Raw genomic sequence first — 27,623 nt, 5'->3', positions numbered from 1 at the left:
TTTTGTGTAAAATAGAACAATAAATATATACCAACAAAATTAACTTTGTTGTTTGCTTAAAGTTCATCGTCTCCATGTTAGCGAGTTGTTTTAAGTCTTTAAAATATACGCTACAACTACAGACTTTATAATTTATTTAAGCGGGTTTAATTCTAAAGAGTTTTAAAATATGGCGTATATAGTATATAAGAAATTCCTTTTTTTTATTAAATTATAGAATTTTTTTTATTATTATCATATAAGATTTTTAAATTTAAACTAAAGTCATATGATTGATGATAAATGTTTATTTTAAAAAACAAATAAAACAAAAACAAAAAATATTGATTTAAAAAAAAACTCGATTTTAAATAAAATCCTGCAATGACATTATGTGCTATAACTCTTTGGAATTAAACACGCTTGAATAAATTATAAAGTATGTAGATTGCAGCGTATATTTTAAAGAGTTTAAACAGCTGGTTAACATGGAAACAGCAAGCTTAAGGTAAAACAAAAAAGTTAGTTTTTCTTGGTATATGCTTATTATTTTGTTTTACTCAAAAATATTCAGCCTAAACATTTTTTTATCATTCTCATTAATATGAACAAAACTTATCTGGGCACTTTGGGATCTCTTAAAGATTTTTGTTGTAAACAAAGAACTATGTATAATGAAGCTGTACAAAAAATACTAATAAAAAAATTTGACATAAAATGGTTTTATTTTTAGGTTTTCAAATAAATCATTCAGCTACATATTAAGTGATTATGTAGGCAGAACAAGCTATAAAGAAAATTATCTTTACATTTATCGGTATGAAAATAATATACAAATAAATATATACAGTTGGCTCTTGATATGTCGAACTTTTGTATATCTCAAATTTTATTTCCGGTCCCTTGCGCACTCCTTTAAGCCAAAGTCCTCTCTATATCTCAAAATCTTGGTATCTCCAACTTTTTTCCCAATCCCCTGAAAGTTTGAGATATCGAGAGTCAACTGTATTTAATTTTTTTATTTAAAATTTTTTTTTATGCTTATATTTAAAATTTTATTTACAGTTTTGTGTTGTTAACTATATCCAGGGATGCGGAGTTGCAAAAAGGACTCCGGATTTGAAAGTCACTAAAGGATTACTTTACCCTTGTTTTTGGTATCCAGGAGCTCTAAAAATATAAATAAGTTTATGGACTACTAATAGGAAAAAAATTAGGACTTTTAGGTTAGAGGAACAATCGTTTTTTGAGCCTGAAGTCCTTAGGTATAATGGCGTCAACAACTCCGGGACTCTGGGCTTAAAAACAATAAGTTTCAAGTCATTAAATTTCATGAATTTTTTTAATATAGCAGATAATAAGTCAACAAACATGTTTAGAGCTTCTGGACACTACAGACTTGGAAAAAGTAGAGATATAAAGCCGGAGTCCTTTTGGGACTCCGCATCTCTGACTATAACTAAAGATGGTGAAGCCATAAATAATTTATACTCAATATTTTGCTATTACCAATGTTGGTAAGCTGTTATTACCAATGTAATATTATTAAGCTCATAAAGTTTGTTTCAAGTTCTTTTTGAAAATCCAACTAAACATTTTTTTGTATCAATTAAATTGAACACATCAAGACTTTTTGTGAACAAGGTTCAACAAAAGTCTTGATGTGTTCAATTTAATTGATACAAAAAAATGTTTAGTTCAAGGTTGCATACAGGTAACCAAGAAGGAATCTAAAAATAGATAGTAAATATAAAGCTGTAAAAATTTAAAAGGATGGATATCAAGAAGAGTAGTGAGACTTGTTTCATGTTCTCTATATAAATAATAAACTCCATGTAAGGTAGGAAGGTAGGGGGGGGGGGCATAATTAGCACTATTGACATCTAGTGACTTTAAATGGTGCTATTAGCAACACACTACATACTAGCTAGTGTAGTCACTACAAGGATGACCCAAACAAAGATAAAGAAAAAAATGAATAAAAAAGGCTCTTTATAAATTAAATCTGTACATGTTGTGAACCTTGAATCACTGGAATGTGACTTGATGAGGTAAACTACTAAACCAGGCTATAACAAGGTTTTTGAAGCTGAGCTGTAGCCGAGGAGCCACTGTTTTTTGGTGGAGCTAGAGCTGCAAAAATGGATGTGTTTTTTTTTAAAAGAATAGAATGAATGTTTTTTTACAGTAGACTAATATTATTCATTTACTGTTTAACTAATTTGTTGAATGAATAATTTTTTGAATTTCTATTTTTTTTCTAATTTTTTTCTAACAATTACAGTCTTGCCAAAATGTAATGAAAATGTTTATTAGGGGTGTTCAAAAATTAGGTCATGGAAAAGTTCTCACTAACAAATAAGCAATTTTTTGTGGAGTATAAAATATTTTGCAGAAATAAAAAATTTTGTTTTTCTTAAGCTATTTTTTTACCTCGTGCTGGCCTCATCAAACTTTTAAAAAAAACTTTTTTTTATAAATTGCATAATATACCGGGAGAATATAAAAAAACTGGATACCAATTTAACAAATGGATGCTCATGTTATATAAAAGAAATATACAAAAAATTATCATTGTAGGTTCATTTTCATGCTTTGTGCCAGACCTGTTACCAGTTGCAACCAATCAATCAATGGAATACAGGTTTTTCTGGCAGTGAGTCTTCTGATGAAAATAGAACTCTGATTTTTTTTTACGTATGCTTAAATAATTTTTAGAAACATAATAATCAGCAGTGTATTTTGATTAACCACCTAAAAAAAAAAAAAAGGAGGGGTGGGGAAGCCAACCTCAGTCAATCTCTGAGAAATAAAGGGGGAGACCTTTCTCAACCTTTTTTGGTTATTTCAATTCATTTATATTTTCATTATTAGAAATAACCAATAAGAATTAGAAGGGATTTAGTAATATTAGCAAGAAAATAAAAATGTGTTTAATATAAAAAAATATGATTGCATCATTATTAATGATACAATCATGTTTTTTCTGGTTAAACCCGTTTCTGTTTTCTTGCTAATAATAATGAAATCTTGAAGTTATGAGAAAATTTAAAATAGATAAGATTTGTCTAGTAATAATAGAAGATTTGTAGAGAGTTTTTTAGTTGTAGAGAGTTTTAAGTTTTTTGGTTGTAAAAATTTTAATATAAAAAGCGATATTTTTTTCTGTGATTTAGCCACTTTGTAATTTTCATTGTATAGTTGTTATAGTATTTTTAAAAACTTTTTTGAATCAAATGGCAATTATGTAAGATATTCAATGTAAATTATTTAAATTATTAATAGAATAAAAAAATGACATCAAGAAAGAGAGAATTAGAGCCTGTTGACAGTAGTAGCGGTTGTTCCAGCACTCACAATTCCAAAAAATGCCGTTCATAACAACAAAGAAATTGTAATTTTAATATATCAACTAACATAACTGGCTTTACTTTTTATAAGACTATTTTGAGCAATTACTGACCACAAGAATTAAAGCTATCAAGATTGATAAGTTTATATTCAAGGAAGACAAAGCAAATGACATTGCTTCATCACGGATCAGATAACAGATTGCAAAGATGTGTATCAAAGATCTGGGCAAAACCAGAGCTGACTATTCAAAAAAAAAAAAAAAAAGAGAGTTCTGGAAAGAGTGACTAATAGAATACCTTCTATTGTAAATGCTCAGGATTCTGTACTTAAAACTTCAAATTCATCTGACACACTCAATTCAAGTAGCAGTGAATATCAGCCTAGTCCTGCCAAAAAAAAACACACATTAAATTCTCAATGTCAACATATTTGCATTAGCAAAGACACCATACATAACACAATCATAACAGCTCTGGGAGCCAACATATCTGCCAATAATAACAAAATTGGTTATTGAAGGGGTAGGTAATCGAGATAAGCTGCCTCTTTCATATTCAAGTGTATATAGAATGAAAAATAAGATACTTGATGAAGATTTTGAAAAGTTAAAAAAATTAATGCATTACCACATCAACCACAAGGATGACAAGCTTGAATTAAATTTTGATGGCAAAATATTAAAGAATTTAATTCGCTGTAACAAAGCGAAGGACAGGATCTGTGTACTTTTAAGTTTTGATGGCAAAAATTGTCTCCTGTTGGCCACTGTTGGTCCTGAAAAAAATTTTAAAATTGCTTCATAAACAATGGCATTCCATTGATACTGAAAGTTGCCAGCTGAATATGTGTGAATGGAAATTTGTTTGTAGAACTTGGCTAGAAGCCATTGAAGCAAAATAACCAACTTATGGAGATAGTAAAAACCAAAGCTTTTAAAAATGCAGAGGTTAGTTTAAAACTGTTGTAAGCAGACATTTATTAAAGCTCTAAATAATCATTTTTAGTAGCATATTTTTCATTGCATTATAGTATCTAGATTTAGGAAACATTCAATAAAAACATTACACAAATTTTAGGCGGGTAAGAAAAGAGATGACTACTGGACTCAAGCTATATTTGCAAATTTAGGAAATCTGGTGCTATGCACCATGCCAGATTCATGGCTAAAGGTATTTATTACCTGAAAATTCTTGTTCTTAAAGATTCTGTGCAAATGCATATAGATCTGGATTTAGCTCTCATCACCAAGATTGGCAAGATTATTGTTGTCTTCTATACACCCAAGTTTCTGACTAATTAGAAACCAGGCATTGCTTCTTTACAGGTATTCAAACAAAACATAAATATTAGGTTTAAATATAAATTGACTATTACTAAATTTCATGCATTAAAACTATATATTTATAAAATTACAAAAATAAATCATTTTTTCTTTATCATGGCTTGAATTCTATATGCCCAGGTATGTTAAGGATGAACCTGCTGCAAGTGCAGTGTTCAAATCATGGGAAAGCCATAGCTGTTACTTGGATCCAACTGTTGTTCCAATTGTGCTGGCGAATTCAGATGATTTAATCACTGAACAAGAAAAGAAGATGATCACCAAAAAGATCTATAACATACCTATACCTTTATTATATATAATAAAGGTTTCTTACCTGAAACAAAAAATATAACATACTGATTACATAATTGTTTACTGGAAGAAAATAAATTTAATTCTGTAGAAAGTACGTTTGTGAATGAAAATAACATTCAGCTATATGTGACTACTGTTGGTGGCAGGAGTGTTGCGATAATCAAATTGTCATAAAGGAAAACTGTTTGGGTTGGCTGATTTTATAAAACTGTTAATGTCCCCCGTGGGAATTTGTATAAATAGCATGTCTATCAAAACCTTGCTCTCTTGGAGTAACCTATTAAACAACAATGGACTCAAGCAATTCTTCTACTACTAGCTGTGATCTACGATCTCTTCTTTGTGTTTATCGCATATTTGTATAATAATACTATTATAATATATTAATAATTTGAACTCGTTTTACAATACAACTCTTACGTAAACAACATGAAAAACATGGTAAACGGTCAGAACTGCTTAACTTCATCACTGCTGATTAACGGCTAATTTGAGATTTTAGTTCATGCCAGAACAAAAGTCCAAATGGATGATTTATCCTGCTTGCTCCTGGAATATCGACTTTAATTATTTAGAGTTCCAGTCGTATGTCAAAAACTTGGCTGTTGGTAATGATTGTAGTGAAAAGACTGTAAAGATGGTACAAGAAACAGTGTGTCAATTTAAGTCTGAGCATAAGCTGCAAAAACTGCTCAAATTCCAAAAAAACTGGACTCTGTTCTCCTCAGTTAGTTAGTTATTTTTTGTTGATTTTTGTATTTTTTGTTTAATACATTTTTACCATTATTTGTTTATTATTTAAAAGAGATTATCGGGGGTGAGCTCCCCATCCCCCTTTTTTTTTAGGCCATTAATCAAAATACACTGCTAATTATTTTGTTTCTATAAATTAGTTAAGCATACATAAAAAAAATCAGAGTTCTATTTTCATCAGAAGACCCACCGCCAGAATAACCTGGGTTTGATTAATTGATTGGTTACAACCTGTAAAAAGTGTCAACAATGGTTACAGGTCTGGCGCAAAGCATTAAAATAAACCTACAGTGATAATTTTTGGTATATGTCTTTTAAATATTATAAACATTCATTTGTTAAAATAGTATTCAGTTTTTTTAATTTTTTTTTGTTGGTATATTATGGAATTTATAAAAAAAAAGTTTTTTTTGAAAACTCAATAAGCCCAGCGCGAGGTAAAAAAATATTTAAAAACAAAAAACAGTTTTTCATTTACTTAATATGGTCCGCAAAAAATTACCTATTTGTAAGTGAAAAATTTTCCATGACCTAACTTTTGAACACTCCTAGTGTATATTTTAATAATTTTATACTTAACAAAATACTATCCATTAATAGCATTTTTTAGTATGCTTTAAAGCATATGCTATAAGCATGTTTCAATTTACTTGTTGTTTTTATTATTAATAAATATTAAGAATAAAAACAATAAGTAAATTATATACGGAAACATTCTTACAGTATTACATATATTGCTCTATATTATATATGGAAACATTCTTACAGTATTACATATATTGTTCTATATTATATATAGAAATATTCTTACAGTATTACATATATTGTTCTATATTATATTTTGATAATGATATTATGCTGTTAAATATTTGATGAGTGATTTAATGACCAAAGGTTATTCATATCTTGAAAATTATACTACCAAGTGGAAACGGGAGAACATCTTTTGAATGTTTTGGATGTCTTTTAAATGTTTTGGATGTCTTTTAAATGTTTTAAAGATGTATTTTTTAGGTCCCGTGCCCACTGAATACCCAGTGGGCACAGGAATACCCAGTGGGCTTGTTAACTAAAACTTAGTATTAAAGAATAAGAACTACCTAACAAAATATTAATGTTAATGTTTTGATGGAGACTTTTATACAAGAATTTTTTTTGTTTGATGTGCTATTTCTAAAATCTTTTTATGATCATATCTTTCTGTTGTATTTTGTAAACTTTTCAGTAGTTATAGCTATATACTTATTATACTATAGTTATATATTTTTATAGTTATTTTATCTTATTGTTCATAGCTAATAAATAGAAATTATTAGTCTTCTCAAAGTTTAAAAGACATCTTTTTAAGTTTCCGTGCCCACTAGCTAGAATTAGAACAAAAAAAATTAGTACTAGAAACCCTAGTTTTGGGTTAATAATATATAGAAAAAAATGTATATTTTACTCAAAAAATTTTTCTTTTTAAATGTAATATGCGGTAGTAGAATAGTGATAGTAATACATTTACCTTGTAAAAATGAAAGTTGGTTAAAAATTAATTGCTGGAATTGGTTTGAATTTGGGTTGGCAAATGTGATCAAAAAAAAGATTCCAAAATTTTCAATTTTTGTTAATAAAGTGCAGGAGTCATAGCCAAGCTGTAAAAGAAACTTTTAGCTCCACAAGCCTGGCTATAACCAATGATGTTTTGGAAGCCCAAGACCATTGACCCACTCATCAGGGCTACGCCTTTGCAATAGATCTCATCACTTTTAATCAGATTTTGATTTATTCTTTGAACATGTCAAGACTTTTTTACAAACATGGTTTAAAAGTGCGGCTTTATATAATTTACATCAAGTACAGACTTTTGGAGTTTTTTTGAGCAAAACCACTTGTGTTACAACAAAGTTTTTATATTTTTTCTTTATGATGATTTTTATGAGATTCTTCATAAATTCTGGTTCAAACAATTGATTTAAAAATATTGTAAGGCAAAGTTTTAAATCAATTAATTTTTGTGTCTGAACATAGAATTTCTTTTTTAAAATGTAAGAAATTCACAAAGGAGCGATATATTTACCATTAGTTTTAATGAATAAATATTTAATATGCTCTCCAATCTTTAAATCATTATTGATAGTAATACCAAGTTATTTATTTGGAGACAAACCCTATATTTAGAGATTGATTTTATGTGTTTTTTAAAGCAACTAGAAGTTATTGGAACTTAACTGGGTAACCATAAAATTAAAATTATACCAGGTAATAGTATTAGTTGCTTCTTATTGCAAATGAAAAATAACCCTTTTTAAACTTTAATCACACCATATATTACTAAGCATAGTGTTATTATCTGCACAATTGCAAAGCTCAGATCTTTCATAAATAAAAATAGGTCAATTAAAATGATATTAAAAGAAATGGGTCCAATAATGTAACCCTTAGGCACTCAATTTAAAATTTCTAACCCAAAATAAACAGAAAATCTGATCTTTACCTTTTGTCTATGACCACTATTATAAAATAGCCGAAGACTAGGGGTTTTTTTATGTTAGTATAGGCCTAACCTAGCAATAAGTTATTCACAGAAACCTGAATGAAGTTGTACATTTTTGAAAGTTTCATTGTTATCAACCCAACAATTCTCCCATTTTTAAATATTCATTGTTAATAGATTGTTGATACATACATACTTATTGAGTTAAACAAAAAAGTGCACCCTGAGTACTTTAATCAAATTAATCACACAAAAAGGTGAACCCGTAAATACCAAGATTTTTGCTTATAGAATCATTACAAAAATGTTGCAGACAGCTTGTAGAATACTTGTGGGACGGTAGTTTGTAATATCCATTGCATTTTTTTTTTAAGTATATGTAACGATATTAGAATTTTTTAATATTGTTACATTATTTTAATATTTTTTAAATATATGTAATGATATTTTTAAAAATGGTAATATCATACCATATATTAAAAATGCACCATGTACTATTATTAATGCAATCTATATTACTAAAACATAAGTTAAGATTTATGCAAAAGTTGTCTACTACTAGTCCTTTTTAAATTTTTCGAAGACCTTAAAATTTTTAAAATAGGTGTACTATTAGTATCAGGTGTACCATAATCTAACGTTTATAAATACTAAATTTTTTCCTAATGTTTATACTACTAGGGTGGTCAATATACTTATTAATACCTGCATTAAATTTTTTTTTCAATTTAATTCACTCCCAACAAAGCTGCAAGTAACCATTATTAAGTTGAGAGTTACTATTAATTTGAGAAAACAAAGAATAGTCAAGCCAAAATGAGTTTTGGTTGGTGGAACTAGAGATGATAGCTCCTATGATAGTAGCCACCATGGTATTTGTAGAAAAGAGAAAGAGATACAACTCTATGACAATTGGAGAGAGGCTCAATATTGGCAGAGAAAACAGGTCCAACTACGTTTACAATACATTTTTAGATCTTGTCAAAAAGAGAAAGACCATCATCAGAAGAACCATTCTAAATATGACAGTAGTACTTCATACAAGGACTAATAAGATATTTGCAGATGTGAATAAACTAAAATCTACACTTAAAAGTTGAACAAGTTAGGGTTCTATGGCTCATGAACTGCTAAGGAAAATTGTCGGACCATTTGGCAAAATAAAATGGTAAAGCCCATAGATAAAAATGAACAAATATAAAGCTTATTTGAAGACTGATATGAGTCTTCAAATAAACTTTATATTTGTTTTTTTCATAACTGTATGTACTTTATTTAAAGTACATACAGTTATGGAAAAAAGTATCCGTCAAACTATTTTAAGATACAACTCTATATTAAATAAACGAAACCTCATACTGTTATATATACTTTTGTAGCTCTCGACAAGCACTATCTAAGTGTACTATCCAACATTAACTATACAAATTAGATGTCTCTTTTGGTAAAAGAAAAGCTAAAATCAGTGTGGAAAAAAGTATCCAGTTACTTTCTGCTAATTTTTGGTCAAGATCTTCAATAAAGTTCATGATATAAGATCTTATAAGTATCCTAGTAGCTTAGGATAATATAAGTAAAAATTATAAAAATCATAATTTCTGTCACAGTAAAGAATTGACAGATATTGCTAGAAAAGAGATTGAAGGGGTCTCAAAAGAAGGCAAAACGATTCAAGAAATAGCACAACAATTCGATATGCTTGAATCAACTGTTCAAGATACTCTGAGAAGAATTAAAAAGCATAAAGTACTCAAAGTTTGCCAAGATCTGAACAAAAACAAAAATTAACTTCAAGGATTGATAAAAAAATCCTCACTTAGGTTGAAAATTCTGTGAGACGAAATGCAACAGATTTTGCAAAACAACTCAGAGAGCTCGAGTCAATATAAGTCCTTAATCTGTTTTGATAAGAAGTATAAAAACTGGAACGTTGATGATTGGAAAAAGTGGTCGGACGAAGCAAAAATATGCTTTAATGGTTCAGATGGTGGTTGATCATGGAGATATTCAGGTGAATTAATGCAACAAAAACATGTTAAACAGACAATAAAGCATGACAAGTATGTCATAGCCTGGAGATACTTTAGTTTAAATGATGTGGTGAGTATTTATGTTATAGAGGATACATTGACTTCCCTTAAGTATATTAAAATACTTTTAAAACATATGCTACCATCTGCTTGAGAGTTATTTGATGGAGAATTCATATTCCAGCAAGATGGTGATTCGAAACATTCGGCAAAAACTCCCAAAGCCTGGCTCCAAGTCAAAAATATGGAGGTGTTAGATAGGCCAGCACAAAGTCCAGACTTAAGTCCTATAGAAAACCTATGGAAAAAAATTGCTAATCTTATAATGAGAAAAAAAGAGGAAATTGAGAAAAAGAACTTAGAAAATGCTGGAATTCTATAGATATAACAAGGTGCAAAAGCCTGGTTAATGCCTAAGAGAATTGATCAAGTATTAACTAATAAAGAGGATGGGCTTGATATCAAATTTTTTTTCCTCAGACATTTTAGTTTTTCTTACCAAAAGAGACACTACTAGGGATTGCAATCCCGGGCATGAATTACGATCCCGGGATTTCGGGATTGAAGTAAATAAAATCCCGGGATCCCAGGATTTTATATAATGTGAGATATTTGCTAAAAAACAGAACTTAATACTGCATATATGAATATACTTTTTGATGTTATCAATTTTTTATTTAATTTCATTATGCCTTAATGACTTAAATTAATTTTCTATGGCGCCTTAAATTGTTTTAATTGTGTAACAGGCAGCAGGTGTATATAAAGATCTTAAAATAATGCAGAAATATATATACGGTACCTTCCATATTATGTTTTAAGATTACAGACTTTACAGAATAACCTTCATCAAATTATTGGATATGTAAATAACATTTAAACATTTAAAGTGTATTTGACTAAAGTAACTAAACAATCAAAATTTCAAAATAAATTTGTAAAAATAAATTTTCTTAAATTTGGCTACCGATGTAGCTGCTGTAGCAACAAGCTACTTTGTAAAAAATAACATAATAAGTTGTTTGTTAATATTGAGAGACAAAAATTAAAGAAAATCTTTATTTTATATTTATAAATAAATGGTAGCTAAATTATAAATGTAAAACAAAAAAAAACAATTCAAATTAAATGCATATTTTATTTACAAACTTTCTTTTTTTGTCTGAAAATATGCCCGGAGGAATAGTAGAGCATTTAAGGTTTGGTCATTTAGCCTACTCCTTATTTTACTTCCCAAATACCCAGCTGCAGAAAATGCCCGCTCAGGTTCAATGCTCGTCAGTGGAATAGATAACAAATATTGGTATACTAATTCCAAATTATGCCCCCAGTTTCCACCATTTTTAAACAGATGCTTTTTTTTCTTTATGATTGACATTAAATTTGAAGTTTGTGTTTCTGGTTGAATGGCTTTCATGCTTTGTGCAATTTGTTCTTGTAACTTTTCTCTTAAAGACAGGGAGGCTCGAACTTGTGATTCTTCATTTCTAACGACAGCCATTATATTTTCATCAACATCAATACTTGATTTTTCTAAATTATCATTTTTAAAAGCAGCTAGTCTCTCAATAAGTTTTTTTATCTGCTTCCTAATAAGGGTTTTAGGAGGAACTCCAAAAATTTTGCAGACATTTGTTTCATCATTCACAGCATCATATTTTGGATTTTGAAGGTATTTTAAAACACCAGAAATTTCTTCACATCGTCTTTTTTCCATTCTTGTTTTTTTAGCTTGGAACATTTTATTAGCAAAGGGAGATTGTTTTTTAGCAATCTGCTGGAATAAAAATATAAGTACTGCATCTGCAGTGCATAGATTAGCATCTCTTCTGCATAACGCATCTACTGCTAATTTGACAGGTGCAAGTACTTCTATTATTTCCGAAAGAACCACAAAATCACTTTCGTTTAAGAAAACTGGGTGGTTTAAGTCAATTAAAACTTTCTGTATACATGTTTTTAAAGCAAGGAAACGCTCTAGCATCGATAGAAGAGAGTTCCATCTTGTTTTGCAATCCAAAATGAGCGAAAGCTCGCTGCCTTTCTCTTCTTTGACATATTTTTGCAAGACTGCATCATTTTTTGTCGGGGATTGTTTAAAAAGAACAACTACCTTACAGGCTTTTTTCACTAGTTCATTGATTTGCTATCCTATCATTTGTTGGGGGAAGAAAGCCTAATCCCATTTCCTCGTCAATATTTTCTTCATCTTCGTGATCTGTTTCATCAACAATATCTTGAGTTTTCTTCAATGGTGCTTCGGTGTCGGACATTGGCGTAGAACTTTTTTTATAAAGAGCATCACAAACTGCAAGGTGAATTCCATGGACTAAAGACAACTGGTGTTCAGCCTCAATTTTTCCCACACGAACCATTACATTTGGACCATCCGTAACAATAGCAACAATGTCTGTATCAATATTAACATTATGCTCCTTTAGACGTGTTTTTAAAACATCAATACATTTCTCAGCATTGATAGACCCATATACACGAATAAGACCCAAATTCCAGTGCTTATTTGGGATATGTACATTAATATTTATGTATTTTTTATTTGTTGTAGAGGTCCATTCATCAAAGCTCAGAGAAAATCGTGTTCCCAAAGCTTTATATTGATAAATTTCTTTGGAAATTAACTGTCTAATATTTAAGCTGTAACTCACCACTATCCTTTTAATTGAGTTTGCTGACTTGGGCAAATTTTCGAAACCACTGGTAATCAGTAATTGCCTTAAATCTTTTGATGTTATAAATACATTAAATGTTAGCCCATCTAAAGCTGTCATTCGAGCCAGTGTTTCGTCTAAGGTTGTTTTTTTTTCGGATGCAAAGTAACTCGTTATTCTTCGTTTCGTAGGAGGCTTCTCGTCGGTTCTGGCATCATTCAACTGTTGACTCGAACTAGGTAATTTTTTGTCGGCTGAAGTTACTTTCAAATTATGCTTAGTTGATAAGTGCGTATGAAGGCCTTTTGTAGAACCACCCAATGTTTTCAAAATAACACCACATTTCTTACATTTTGCTGCCAAATTATCCGCAGACTTCAAATAATGTGACCACACTGAAGTTGGGTCTTTATCTTTTTTGTGTAGAAAAAATGATGTTCCCTTTTCACTGTTTTCATTCATGTTTAGAAGGATATTTTTTTAAGGTGGTCCTATACTAATAAAATCAAAATTTTAAAAATACACTCATATTTTATGATTTTCATATAAGAAATAGTATTTTATACTTAAAGCACAGCAAAGGAAAAAAAAAAATTTAATTTTTTTTTTGGTCAAAATTTTGGGTCCATGGACACTAAAAATAAACTACGCGCTGCGATAAACAGCCTGTAAACTAATAATGGTATGATCATGATATTTTCACAGCTTTTTAATATCAGATGATATCACTCACCCTGCCAAAATCAAATAATTTAAAAAAATATTGAAGCTGTTGTAAGAAAACCGGTTTAAGGCCTAAAAAAAATGCCCCGAAAAGGCTTAGAACCTAGACCTTATTATGAGAACCAGTTAACTAACATGAATTCTTTTGGTAAGGTGAATGTGCATATATATAATAAACAACTCCTGAAAATTTCAACACAATCAGACAAACCAATCTCAAGATATTTATCACAGCGTGCAAAAAACTCATTTATTGAGAAAAACAATAATAAAGATTTTTGATGAAAAAAATTTTTTTTAATATATAAAAAGGTAAAAAAGTTATTAAAAAATAAAACGACTTGAACATTATTGAAAACACAGAAAAAATAAAAATGTGAAAACTCTAATATTTGAAAAACATTTAACCAAAATAGAATTATTCAATCAATGAAAAAAAGCTTGAATATAAAAAGGTAATATACAATAACATATGTTACAAAATACAATAACAGCCTTAACATAAATTTAATTTAAAAAATAACAAAAAACCAATATCTAAAACACTCCTGCTTCATAAGATGCACCTTCACTTTCATTTACTATATCTGTAAAACCTCTTTGTTGTGCACGAAGCAGCTTTCTTCTTTGTTTTATTGGGTCAAGCGACTTCTTTTTCATCATCTTTATTCTTTCTGCAAAGCAGCATTATATTAAAATTAATTTCTTCAGTTATTCCAAAGTCTTTGAAAAAAAATGATGCCTCAAGCATTAGTAAACATTATTATTAACATATATTGCGGTAAACATTATTGCGGTAAACAACAAAAGCAATAAAAAGGTTATCATTTCAAAACGTTCAAGCGACTTAATAAACTCAAGCAATCACTTAACCACAAGTTCGCTCAGCAATTTTACAATTTATCTTTTTAACGCGAGAAGTCTTGCCAACAAACTTAACGATTGTTTTTTATACAATAGTCAAACAAACCTGTCTTAATTTGTGTTTGTGAAACTTTTTTCAATGATAAACTCCCGAACTCCATGGTCTATTCAAAAATTTGTTCCATTTATCGTAAGGATAAAGCATAAACAGGATAAACCTGCAAAGCAGCATTAAATAACTCGTTATAATTCAGTATAGTTACCAACTTTGAACATTTTGTTTTACAAAATAATTTAATTAGTTTAATCCTGCTAAAATCCCGAAAATCCCAGGATTTTGTGTTTAGAAAATTTTGTATTTACTTACTGTAATAGAATACAGAAAGAACTATTACAACAATTAAAGATTCCAAATTAAAAGTGTTCATGTAATTACAATTTTTTTTGCAGAGCATTTAATTGTGCATTATGTTTTTTATTTTGCTCCAGTTGAGACAAATAAGTATAAATTTATATAATTTATTTAAAAATTATAATAAATATATAAAATATATAATTCTTTACATAATATAAAAATTATTACATAATAATTTAGTGCATAATAATTTCATATTATATATATGAGTTTGAGCAAAATAAAATAAAAAAAAGCAGTTTACAGTGTTGTTTTCACAAGAATTTTTAATTTTATTAATAGAGAAAAAAAAAGTGGTCTATATTTATGAAAAGTATACACTTTTGCAAGAGCTGTAATTGGCTTCCTTAAATCACTTTAGAGAAGTGTGGGCAAGAGCTGAAACTCTCGCTTCCTGCCGAGGCTTGATTATATATATTGTATTAAATTATACAACCCTCGGAATTAGGGTTGGCATTCAGCAATGCTGACCTGAATGTGTTTGAGGTTGGCAAAAAATTGCCGACCTTGTTTCTATGTTGTATGGTAAGACCTTTTTATCAAATAGTTTTTGCAGACCTGATGCCGACCTGTAAAAGATTGAAGGCGGAAAATTATTGCCAACCTAATTTTTACTAATTCCGAGAGTTCATTATATATATATATATATATATATATATATATATATATATATATATATATATATATATATATATATATACATACATATATTTTATATAAGTATATTTTATATACATATATATAAATTTTATGCAATTTTAAAGGGATGATTTGTTTGAAGTCTCAGATTATTTTCATTATGATGATGGATCTGAGGAGTTGCAAGAAGATACGTTTGAAAGGGAGCCTTTTATTGCATTATTCAAATCAAATTTTACTTTAGGTTAGTTCATTAAGTGTTCTTTTCTCATTCATTAGGTTTATTATTTTTTTCTCATCCAGAACTTTTTTTATAACTTTTTTTTCCACAAAACAGGTTTTTATAAGAAGTTTTTTCATGATAAAGCTTTTATGTATAATAATATATTATTACGCATTCTTTTCTACCAAATTTAAACTTGATAATTTTTTTTTTAATTAGTTTTTTATTGTTTAATGTAGCATAAAATCAAATTTTTAAGTTTTTTGAGTTCTTAAAACACATTTACTTTAACTCAGTGAAACAGTTTGCAGTTATTGGCGTTCATATCAGACCAGATGCAGTAGAGCAAGAGATTTCAGAGCTGGTTAATGTATACAAATCAACCATAAATAAATGGAAAGAAACATCTGTTGTATTGATGGGAGATTTTAATGCTGGTCCAAAGTAATTCTACTTTTATTATCAGTAATTTTTCTATGTACATGTTATAATTTATTATTACTTGTCATTACTACTATCAAATGTTTCAAAAAAGTGCTTACTTTGTTTTCATGAAAAATTTCTTGTAATTTTATACAGAGGTACTCTGGAAAAATGCACATGCATGATTTGTTCTTTATACTATAAACTAGATAAATTTAAGAAAATTTAAAAAAAGTTTTTTTGAATTGTTATAGTTTTTTTTTCAAATTAATATATATTTATTGTCGCATAAAATAAATATATAAATTTTTATATAATTATTCTTATAAATTTATATACTTTTATATTCTCTGGAAAAAAATAAGTATTCAATGAAAATTTAACACCTTTGAAGCCTTCCCAGGAAAAAAAGTTCTATAAAATTTCTATAAATTTGGAAACATATGGCCTATAGAAATTTTATAGAATTCTAAGAATTTCTATAGAATCTCTGTTAATTTCTATAGAAATTCCTATAGAACTTTTTTTCTACTTTATTTTCTGTAGAAAAATAAGTTTATATTAGTATAATATATAAATATAATAAATATAAGTATAATATATATATATATATATATATATATATATATATATATATATATATATATATATATATATATATATATATATATATATATATATATATATATATATATATATATATATATATATATATAAGTATATTGAAATAGATTAATTAAACTTGTTATTTGTTATATTTTGATTCTAACTTATAATTTTTTATAGCAAAATTGCTAAAAATCTTTAAATCTGAATATTGACACTTTGTCACAACTTACAGTGTGATGTTGAAAGTCACAACTCACAGCGTGATGTTGTAAGTCACAAATTACAGTGTGATGTTGTAAGTCACAATTTACAGTGTGATGTTTTTTTCTGGTTTTATCTCATGATTTATCAAATGAATTAAAATTTTAAAGTTTAAATCGTAATTTTTAACAATAACAACAAAAAATAGTAATAGTAATAATATGGTTAAAATAGTATAAAAGTAATAAGTTAAGTAATAATATGGTTAAAATAATATAAAAGTAATAAGTTAAGTAATAATATGGTAATAATAATAGCAATAATAATAATAACAATAATAACAATAATAATAATAATAATAACAATAATAATAGTAATAATAATAGTAATAATAATGGTAATAGTAATGAGATTTTATATCATAATTCAAGATCATTACAAATTTTTTTTATTGAATAACAACTATTGAGTTAAGTGATAAAAACAAAGTTTTCGGTTTTTAAAAAAACTAAAAATCTAAAGATCAAAAACATTTCCAATAACCGTGATTCGCAATCACTTAATTTGATCCTTGAAGAAGTATATTCATTGATTTAAAACTTCATTAATATAATTTTCCAATCTTATTTTTTGAATTTCAGTTGTTTTTTTAATAATTAAATTTTTTTTTTTGTATTGCCATCAGTTGTGCTTTGTATTTTCTCAAACCAGCAATAAACTATATATGCACAAATACACTTTTTTTTAAAGATACATTTCAAAAAAAAAAACTTGATCAAGCAGATTTAAAGACTGATAAGAAATTCAATTGGTTACTTCAAAATGAAGATACTACGGTTTCAAAGAGTCATGCTACACTTGACAGGTTATTTTTTTAATATCGTTGATATTTGTTTAAGTGATAGCATTAAATCTGTTTTTAAATTACAGAATGTTATTTCTTTAAATTTTTATGAAAAGAAAATTTACTTGTATAGGTGATTCATCTTTGTTTAATTTACAGGATTATTATTACGGGAAATGCAATCAATCAGGCTTTAATTAAGGGTAGTGCTGGAACCTTTAATTTTGACGAAGAATATAAGCTTACCTTAGAAGATGTAATTTGATGTTTTAAACTTTTTTTTTAAATGATCTTTTCAATGATCGTTGAATAATTGCTAGCTCTAAAAAGTTTTTAATCTTTATTTGCATCAAACTCAATCTCTATTGAAGCTCTTAATGATGATTGATTTGACTTTGTTCTTTTTTAGGCTTTAAAAATCAGTGATCATTATCCTGTTAAGTTTGAAATCAGTATGTTTTATTTTTTATTTTAAAAAAGTTTATTTTATTTACTTGATGTTTTATGGTGTTTAAAGTTATTCTTATTATATATGTAAATTTAACTAAGAATAACTTTAAATATAATTTTATAAATGTATTATGATTATATTAAAACTTTATAATTATCAATATATTTATAAATATATTATGAATATATATTTATAAATATATTATAAATATATTTAAACTTTATAAATGTATTATGAATATATTAAATATGTCCAAATTAGTAAGTACCAGGGTTGATACTTGGCTGGGGCCAAAAGAAACTACTGAAGCTGCTACCTTTCTACGTGCTGATACCTAAATCATCTGCATTGCTCAATATATATATATATATATATATATATATATATATATATATATATATATATATATATATATATATATATATATATATATATATATATATATATGTATATATATATATGTATATATATATATGTATATAAATGTATATATATATATATATATATATATATATATATATATATATATATATATATATATATATATATATATATATATATATATATATATATATATATATATGTATATATATATGTATATATATATATGTATATATATATATATATATATATATATATATATATATATATATGCATATGCATATATATACACACACACACACACACATATATATATATATATATATATATATATATATATATATATATATATATATATATATATATATATATATATATATATGTTTTGTTTTTTTGTTCTTCACTACATGATTTAAAATACAGTACAACATTGAAAAGTTAAGAATAAATATAAAAAAATGCAGACACTCTAAGAAGACCTTATGGTCTTGTCACAGAGAACGGCTGTTGAAACTTAAACATTTCTTTCTTATATAGCTTTAAGTTACTTGCTTAAAGGTGCTTGCAACGAAATTACATAGCCTTCCAAACGACTGTCTCATACAACTTTTGTCTGTGATTTTCAGATAAATTTCACTTTCTCAAAATCAAAATATATCGTCAAGTAATCTTCATTCAATGATTATTATTTGATATTTCAATTAAGTTTTTCTCCATGAGTTGCATGTTTGTTTGTTTTCTCTTTAAGTTTATGTAGAAGGTCAACAATAAAGTATAAATAATTGGGATATTACTTTTTTTGTTTTATAGTATTGATGTTTATTGTATTGATAAATATTGATCTTGATCTTTATTGTATTGATAAATATTGATAAAATTTCATGTTCTTTCTTCATCTGTAATAATGTTAACTCTTCTGTGATACATCTGCACAATGCTACTCTTCTGATATAAAGGTTTATGAAAATGCACATACATACAAACGCACACACATATACACATACACATATCCAGATACATACCCGGGTTTTTTAGGAAAAATCCAACCCAACTGGGTTTTTGGGTGGGTCTTTTAATGGGTTATTGGGTATTTGGGTTTTTGCTAAAGTTTGGTATAAATCTTTAGTAACAAAGTTTGATAAGTTATTTAAAAGCTATTTTTCATTTTTTAAAGTTTCTAATACAAAAGCTTAATTAATAATCAGATTGCATTTTTTTCTACTATAAAGCTATTTTTAAATTGAGTTATCTTTCTAGTTAAATTTAAAATATAAGTAGATTTTAGGTCTTCATTTGACATTAACATGTAAAAGTTAATAATAAGAGGAAAGAAATTAGGCGTATTATAAATTAGGTGGGTGGAATGAAGTGACCATATTAAGTGATCAACCAAATTGAGTAATATGTAGTTATTGCAAAGAAAGCATAATTAAATAGAGAGAGTTAAGATCCATTTATTAAATAGAATTAAATAGAGAGAGTTAAGATCCATTATGATAAATCTAGAAGAAAGAAAAAGGGTGCGCTAATTATTCCACAGAAGTATTTAGCGACATATCAGTTTTAGAGTTGAGGCCATTTACATCTGCAGCATCAAACAAGTCTAACCAGTCGGAAAGTAATGATCAAAATTGTTTAAGCTTTATTAGTGATTCTTCTTATTCGTCAATTGTTCATTCAACTGCAATGACTATGCAACGGCAAACATCCATTTCTAAATTTGTCAAAAAAATGAACTGGATTTGCAAATTGCAAGGTTTTTTTTTCAATAAATATATCATTTAAAATAGTAAAAAATCTTGACTTGACTACCAAGCTGGTTAAAATATTTAGACCTGAGTGCAAGCCCCCAAATAGAAAATAGATATCTTTAGAACTCTTAGTAAAGGTAAATGAAGAAGTAATCAATATAATGAAAGATGATCTTGATGATATTGTGATGTTACCCTAATTCAAGATGATTGGAGTACAGAAATGATTTCATAATTGCTCATAGTATCCAACTCAATACAAAGATGGTATTTTAAAGAGGTTTTTAAAAAGCAATGGTTTCATATCATTTTCTGGCCAATTTAACAGATCCAAAATATAAATAAAAAAAATAAAGGTAACTGTAAAATTGTAAAAAAATTTAAAAACTTGCATCTGATCAAATTAAAATAAAAACAGATAAAAAATTTTCTTTTAAGTTTACTACTCTTATAACTTTACTAAGAAAAAACATTGGAAGTCAAGAAGAAGAAGCTGAGGAGTGGTTGAATAAAGTCCATCCTGAATTTATGCCAGGCTACTAAACATTTTAACTAAAAAAAGATTTGTTACCCAACATATTTATTCAATGTTTGTCTAAAAAGCACAAAGTTAGGAACAAATTGGTAGAGAATTATAGAAATAAGTGAAAGTTTTCCAAATTGCCTGCAAGTTTTGCAAGATTATAACGAAAGTTGCACATTTGTCTAACTAGTACATTAAAAATTTTTTCTCATCCTTTAGCATTGTTTGGAGCAAAGTTAGGAATCTTCTAGGAAGAGGAAAAGCAAAAATGCTTGTAGGAATTTACATACATTAAGGTCAAGATGCACAATTGCTGATGACTATATTGTTAAATAACTTTGTTTTAAACCTTTAAGTTTGAATATTACTGCTCCAAATAAAATAAATTCTCATTTATGATTCACTAAACTTCTTATTTTTAGAACAATTTTTGAGCAGCATCAAATCTTGAATGTGAATGGAAATTAATTTATGAATATAATAATTATAAATAATAATTTAAGACCAAAAACCCATTAAATTGGGTTTTTGGTGGGTTTTTGCTCTTAGGTTTTTTAATGGGTTTTTGGGTGCCGACCCTGATAGATACATACATACATACATACATACATACATACATACATACATACATACATACATACATACATACATACATACATACATACATACATACATACATACATACCCACATGTATACATTCATACATACATAAATTCATGCATACATACACACATATACATACACACACATATATATCCATATACATATAAACACATATATAAATACATGCACATACATACACACACATATATACATACGTATACATACATATATTTATATTTTTTTACAATTTAGTTTGTAGTACATATACAATAAAAGAAATGTATATAACATGGTTAATAATACAAGTATAAATAAAGATCAAAAACTAGCGCAGCATTTGTATTTACATTTAAAGTCGTTCAGTATAATAACACAAATAAAATAAAATATATATAAACCAAATATTGTAGTCAATGCAACCTTCAATTATATTAAATTATTTATATTAAATAAATTTATATAAATAGTAAATTTAAATTAATATTGAATAAAATATATCAGTATTTAGGTATTTAAGAGTTAAGTATAATTTAAAAGTATATAAGTATATTATCAATTGAAAAAATTACTTCTTTAAGTTTTCTCTTAAATAAAAAATAACTCCACTCACGAAAAAAAATCAAAATTTTTCAACAAAATATTGTTCCATAAGAAAGCTCCACGAAATGAAATACAGGTTTTAGCAAAGTTTGTTTGGATAATTGGTTGTTTAATAGAGTTATAACTTTTTAAAGAATATTTATATTTTTCTTTTAAAGAATATAAATTAAGAAAGGAGGTTGGAGAAGAGTTGGTTTTACACTTGCACATAAAACAAAAAACATTAAAAACATTTACTCGATATATATTAAGAATATTCATATTAATTAAGAGAGGCTTTGAGTGAGTAAGGCGATCTTTGAAATTTATAAGTCGTTCATTGTACTTCTGTTGACAATAAAGTGGTTTTAAATTACTTTTGTAAACGCTTCCCCATGCAATATTAGCATAATTAATATGAAGTACTCACTCATGTGATCCACCTATTTGATGTTGATGTATTTGTCATAGTATGTAAACATTACAAAAAAAACTTTTTCGAATGTTATTACTTTTGTTAAAATAGAAAAAAACATTCTGGTCTAAAAAGTTGTGTTTTCATGATTTTTTAAAAAATTACAAAATTTAATTAGTTTCCTCTATTAAATTTAATGGTTTTCATATAAAGTGTGCTTGATTTTATCATGTTTAAGGCAAAGAGTTGTTAAGAGACTTTTTAAACTCCAGATACCTTGAACCCCCAATAACTCGAACTTTCAAAGTACTTTTGAGTTCTCTCTGAGCCCTTCATTACTTACTGATACTTTCTCATAAAATTCACTCAATAACTCAAACCCTTGTTAGGTTGAACCATTTTATTTGTCCCTATGGCTAAAATCTTCTGATAGCTCAAACTTTTGAAGAAAATTTTAGAAAATTTTTAAACTAATAAAAACTTAGTAAAAGTTGTTACTTTTCTTTCATTAAATGTTTTGCCCTCAAGCGAATTGTGCAGTTTATTAACAAAGTTTAAAGATATTTGTTGAAACTTCTATAATGGTTCCCAACTTGTGGGTGACAACCCTAATGGGGGTGACCTGGCAATTTGCCAGGGGTTGCCATTAGACCTTTTAAAATTATATGTTAATGCAAGCCAGTGGTTTCTTTTTATCATTTTAAAATTAGGCGATACTTATACTCAGACTGCAATATTTAAAGTGTGCATTACAACACATTATGACAAGCAAGGTTGTCGTGCGGAGAAACAAGTTTAACCTGATACTGCCAGGGATGTGTCAAATGAATCATTTTATGTAAGTGTATTGGTCATTAAAACTTGGTAATGTTTTCAGTACAAACCATACTACATATATATATATATATATATATATATATATATATATATATATATATATATATATATATATATATATATATATATATATATATATATATATATATATATATTATATACAATCCAAACAAAACAGTTGCAATAAAAATATTATTTTTAGAAAACTTTATCACATTTTTGAAACAATTTGAATCAAAAACTAAATAACAACCATTTGTTGCTTGTTTTCTTGTTGGTTTAAACTTTGAATTATAAACAAATAAATTTGAATTCATACTATTAATAAGGGCGTAGCAGATGTGCAATAAATGTGTAACTAAAATTTTCAACTGTATTATTGATCTTTATTTTCAAATGAACATTTGATTAAACATTAAGGACAAAAATTAAAAATATTCTAAATTTTTGAAAGAAGACAGAGTACAAAAATCAACAAAGTAAAAAAAAATCTGTTTTAAATGCATAATCACTTTTGTGTCAAACATTGTTTGCATATAGGTTATATTGGTCCTCTAGGAAGACATTTTTACTAATGCTTCTTCTTTCTGATATTATTCATGATTGCAAATGTTACAGTAAAACCTAAAGGAATTTGGTTAGTGGATAGTACTCTAAACTGAGATAACAGACAGTAAACTTTCTTCAAATTGACAAGTTCTTGCTAGATTTTTTCATAAACTCTCTTCTGGAAAAGAGAGTTTAACAAAGTGTTTAAAAAACATTCTTACCAGAAATGCTATTTGCAGTACACTAAGATAGGAAGCTTATGTTGTCTCTGACTGTCTGTCAACAGACTTGATAGTTTATGGATCTAGGGTTATAGAGCTGCTGGCAAAGCACAGGCAGCAGTCTATGCTACTCTAAAAGTTTGGAACTTAAATTATGTCAACTTCATGGTATTCGATACAACATCAACCAACACTAGAGTACATGTTTCTTGCTCAAGCAGAATTAGAAAAAACAGTTAGTTGCTCTTGCACACAGATATCCATGAAGATCATATCCGTGAACTTATTGCTACTAAAGAATTTGAGACTAATTAAAATTTCAACAAGCATAAATTCTTCTTCATTTGAGAGTCACACTAAATCTTCTTACTGACTTGCTAGTCAGTAAGAAGATGTTGTTAATGTTACCGAAAATAAATATCAAATAACAATCCGATGAAAAAAACAAGCTAAATTTCCTCTAAAGTTTGTGAAATGTAAACACATTAACTTTTATTATTAACTTTTATTAAGCAAGAAGTTCAGAGTTTGATCCTTGCCACAACAATATGCTCCATTCATAAAAGATATTTATAAATGCAAAATTTTTCGTCCTATCAGTAAGAATGTGTTATCAATGTTAGCAAAAATAAATATCTGTATGTCTGGCAAATTGGTGGCTACATAATATCATAAAAGCATAATTGCTATATGATCAAAAAAATTAAACGATAGACATCAATTGATAGACGATTAGGTCCAGTTGATACTTAAGCTACTGATTAGATTTCAATTTTGATTTGAAGTGATCATATGATTATGAATTTAATGAAGTGTATGAAGGTTTTCTGATATACAAGACTATGTAATCGCTCTTTTTAAAAGAAATTATTACTCACAGATAATGCTCCAGTTGGAACTATTCAAGGATGCTCAGAAAATGGCTGGGTTAATACTGGTTTATTTCTTGAATATATACAACATTTTGTTAAACATATATGATGCACCTTGATCAGCAAAGTTTTACTTATATTTGACGGTCATTGTTCTCATACCAAAAGCTTAAAACTTATAGACTATGCTCGTGACAATGGATTGTTTTTGCTATTGCTACCACCACACACAACTCATAAACTTCAACCATTGGACCATGGATTTTTTAAGCCTTTGAAAACCTTTTTTAATCAAGCATGTATGAGATGCAAAACGATTCAGGAAGGCGAATACAAACAGAAAATCTTGGAGAATCTTTTGATAAAGCATATTTAAGAGCTGCTAATATGGAAAATGCTACTTCAAGTTTTAGAGCAACTGGAATTGCCCTATTTAATCGGCATTTGTTAGAAAATGAATATCCAAGGAGATCTTTGAGTGATAATAATAATAATAAAATCAGGTTATCCATACCTCATGAAAATCACACTATCCATACCTCATGAAATTCAACGCGATAACAAAAAAGAAAGTGAAATTTTACAGCAGCCAGAGTTAACAACATTAGAATTAATGAGTCATGATAAATTAAAGCCAATTGATAGCTTTTCAGAGACCACTGTTACTTCATCAAGTTCTTTTAAAGACATACTTCAAATTCCAAAACTTTATCCTCCAAAAAGAAAATTAGCTGAAAAATCTCAGATTATAACTAGTTCTCCATATAGGGAAAAAACTTTACTTGAAAAAAAACAATGAGAAAAAAACAATAGAAAAAAAAAAAGAACGATAAGAAAAAAAAATTACTGGAAAAGATCAATGACAATAAATTAAACAAAAAAATATATAAAAAAGAACAAAAAGAAAAGAAAATTAAAGAAATGCTTGATTGAAAAAGATGTAAACAATGAAGAGGAATGGTTTTGTCCAGTTTGTCAAGGTAAATGGTGCAATGGTACCCAAATTGACTGGATAGCTTGTTGCATATGTACTGTTTGGGTACAAGACTGCACATTAAACGGTGTTTGCTTTTTATGTGAATAGATTTTATTCAAATTTTTTGACTAAAATGAAACTTTGCATATGCGTTTTTATTTATTGATATTATTTTTTTAATTCCTGTCATGTTTTTTGATTTAAAAGAAAAAATTACATTATTAAATGATACCTTTGTGTTTTTATTTGCATTCTTATGTTTAATCAGATCGAATTTATCAAAAGTCTGCTTTAATTTTATTGAAAATTATTTTTTACTTAGTTTTTTCTTCGAATGAAATCTATCTCACTTTGCCCCAGGTTTTGCGGAAAGTGAGACAGGTTAGTTGTTGTCATTTTTAATTTAATTATGTACCAATGCAACAGCTTATCACCACAACTATGTAAGAGATCATTAAACACACAATGTGCTAGTGGCCTGCAAAATTTCTTGTTGTGAAATGTGATTCTTCTCAAGTTATGAACATTCTGCCTGAAAGTGTCTCCCTTTGCCCTAGGTTACCCTACATTAGCTTTTTTTGCATCATTTACAAAATTAATTAACTCACTTAAGATATTGAATGGGGTGTCAAGTTTAATATTGTTACATGCGAATAACAGTTTTGCTGTATGTTATAATAGAAAAATAATTATAAAAGTTAATATCTTAATCAAATACAATTATATTTTGATGTTTATTAATATAATAGCTTTATTTTTTTATATTAAATGGGGAGTTTTTTGGCAGCTAACAGGTTTTTTATTTTTTTTAAATTTAAGCTCATTCCGATAAACATTTTTTTATTACGTATCACGGTAGATATTTTACAGCGATTTATTATAAATTTGTTAGCTCGGTAATATTATTATAATATTTTTAACCATATTTATAACTATGTTTAGGTGGCAATCAAGACTGAGGGAAATTCTATAATAACGTTTGGAAAAGTTGTGGTTTTGGAGTTTAAATTATTTACTTAGTGAGGTTGTCATATGATTGTGATGTTAGCTGTTAAATGCTCAAGTTTAAATCTTATATGTGTGAGGTATGTTTGAGGTATGTGTGAGGTATGGAGGGAGGGGAGTTTTGTTTTTATACTTGCTTTTTTTATTGCATCTATATTCACTAATGGTTTTATATTAGTTGCTTGTTTTATCAATGTGTAAAGTTTAGCTAATTTAAAGATATCTTTTTATTTCTGTATATGTAATAAATTTTTATAGATATAATATATGCATTTCTATCTATTGTTTGGTTTTATAATACTTGTCTAATTGTTTTTAATAATCGTTAAATTTAATATTTTCTTATTGGCTTTTAATCTTAGTTGAAAACCATTCGACAAATGATGTATGCTTTTAAGTTTTTGTTAACAAAACTTTTTTTATAAAATCAACAAGTTGACTGTTCAATATCTTGTCTTATTTTTAATTTTAATTAAGTAAATAAAAAATAAAACAAGCTTAAAATAATGTTTAGGTTGAATTACTTGTACCAGATTAATGGACAGTGTCGTGTTAGTTATGTGTATTTTTTAACAGTTAATTGTAAAAAAAAATTTAATTAATTTTAAAACCCCC

The 27,623-nt window shown here is 27.3% G+C and overlaps 1 protein-coding gene across 1 annotated transcript in view; it reads left to right on the top strand.

Annotated features, from left to right (window-relative positions):
• Positions 1 to 27,290, top strand: part of LOC105849343 (deoxyribonuclease-1) — a 37,754-nt gene extending 10,464 nt beyond the window's left edge. The window contains exons 4-10 of the mRNA XM_065816639.1: positions 713 to 796; positions 15,670 to 15,788; positions 16,064 to 16,211; positions 17,751 to 17,865; positions 18,004 to 18,100; positions 18,254 to 18,296; positions 26,946 to 27,290. Coding sequence (XP_065672711.1) covers positions 713 to 796; positions 15,670 to 15,788; positions 16,064 to 16,211; positions 17,751 to 17,775 — 376 coding nt within the window. The 3' untranslated portion in view covers positions 17,776 to 17,865; positions 18,004 to 18,100; positions 18,254 to 18,296; positions 26,946 to 27,290. The remainder of the gene's footprint in view (positions 1 to 712; positions 797 to 15,669; positions 15,789 to 16,063; positions 16,212 to 17,750; positions 17,866 to 18,003; positions 18,101 to 18,253; positions 18,297 to 26,945) is intronic.
• Positions 27,291 to 27,623: the final 333 nt, after the last annotated feature.

The sequence above is a fragment of the Hydra vulgaris genome, chromosome 13 (genome assembly GCF_038396675.1).
Source record: "Hydra vulgaris chromosome 13, alternate assembly HydraT2T_AEP".
NCBI classification, from domain to species: Eukaryota; Metazoa; Cnidaria; class Hydrozoa; order Anthoathecata; family Hydridae; genus Hydra; species Hydra vulgaris.
Note: the sequence above shows the minus strand (reverse complement) of the source record. Positions and strands in the feature narration are given on the sequence as shown.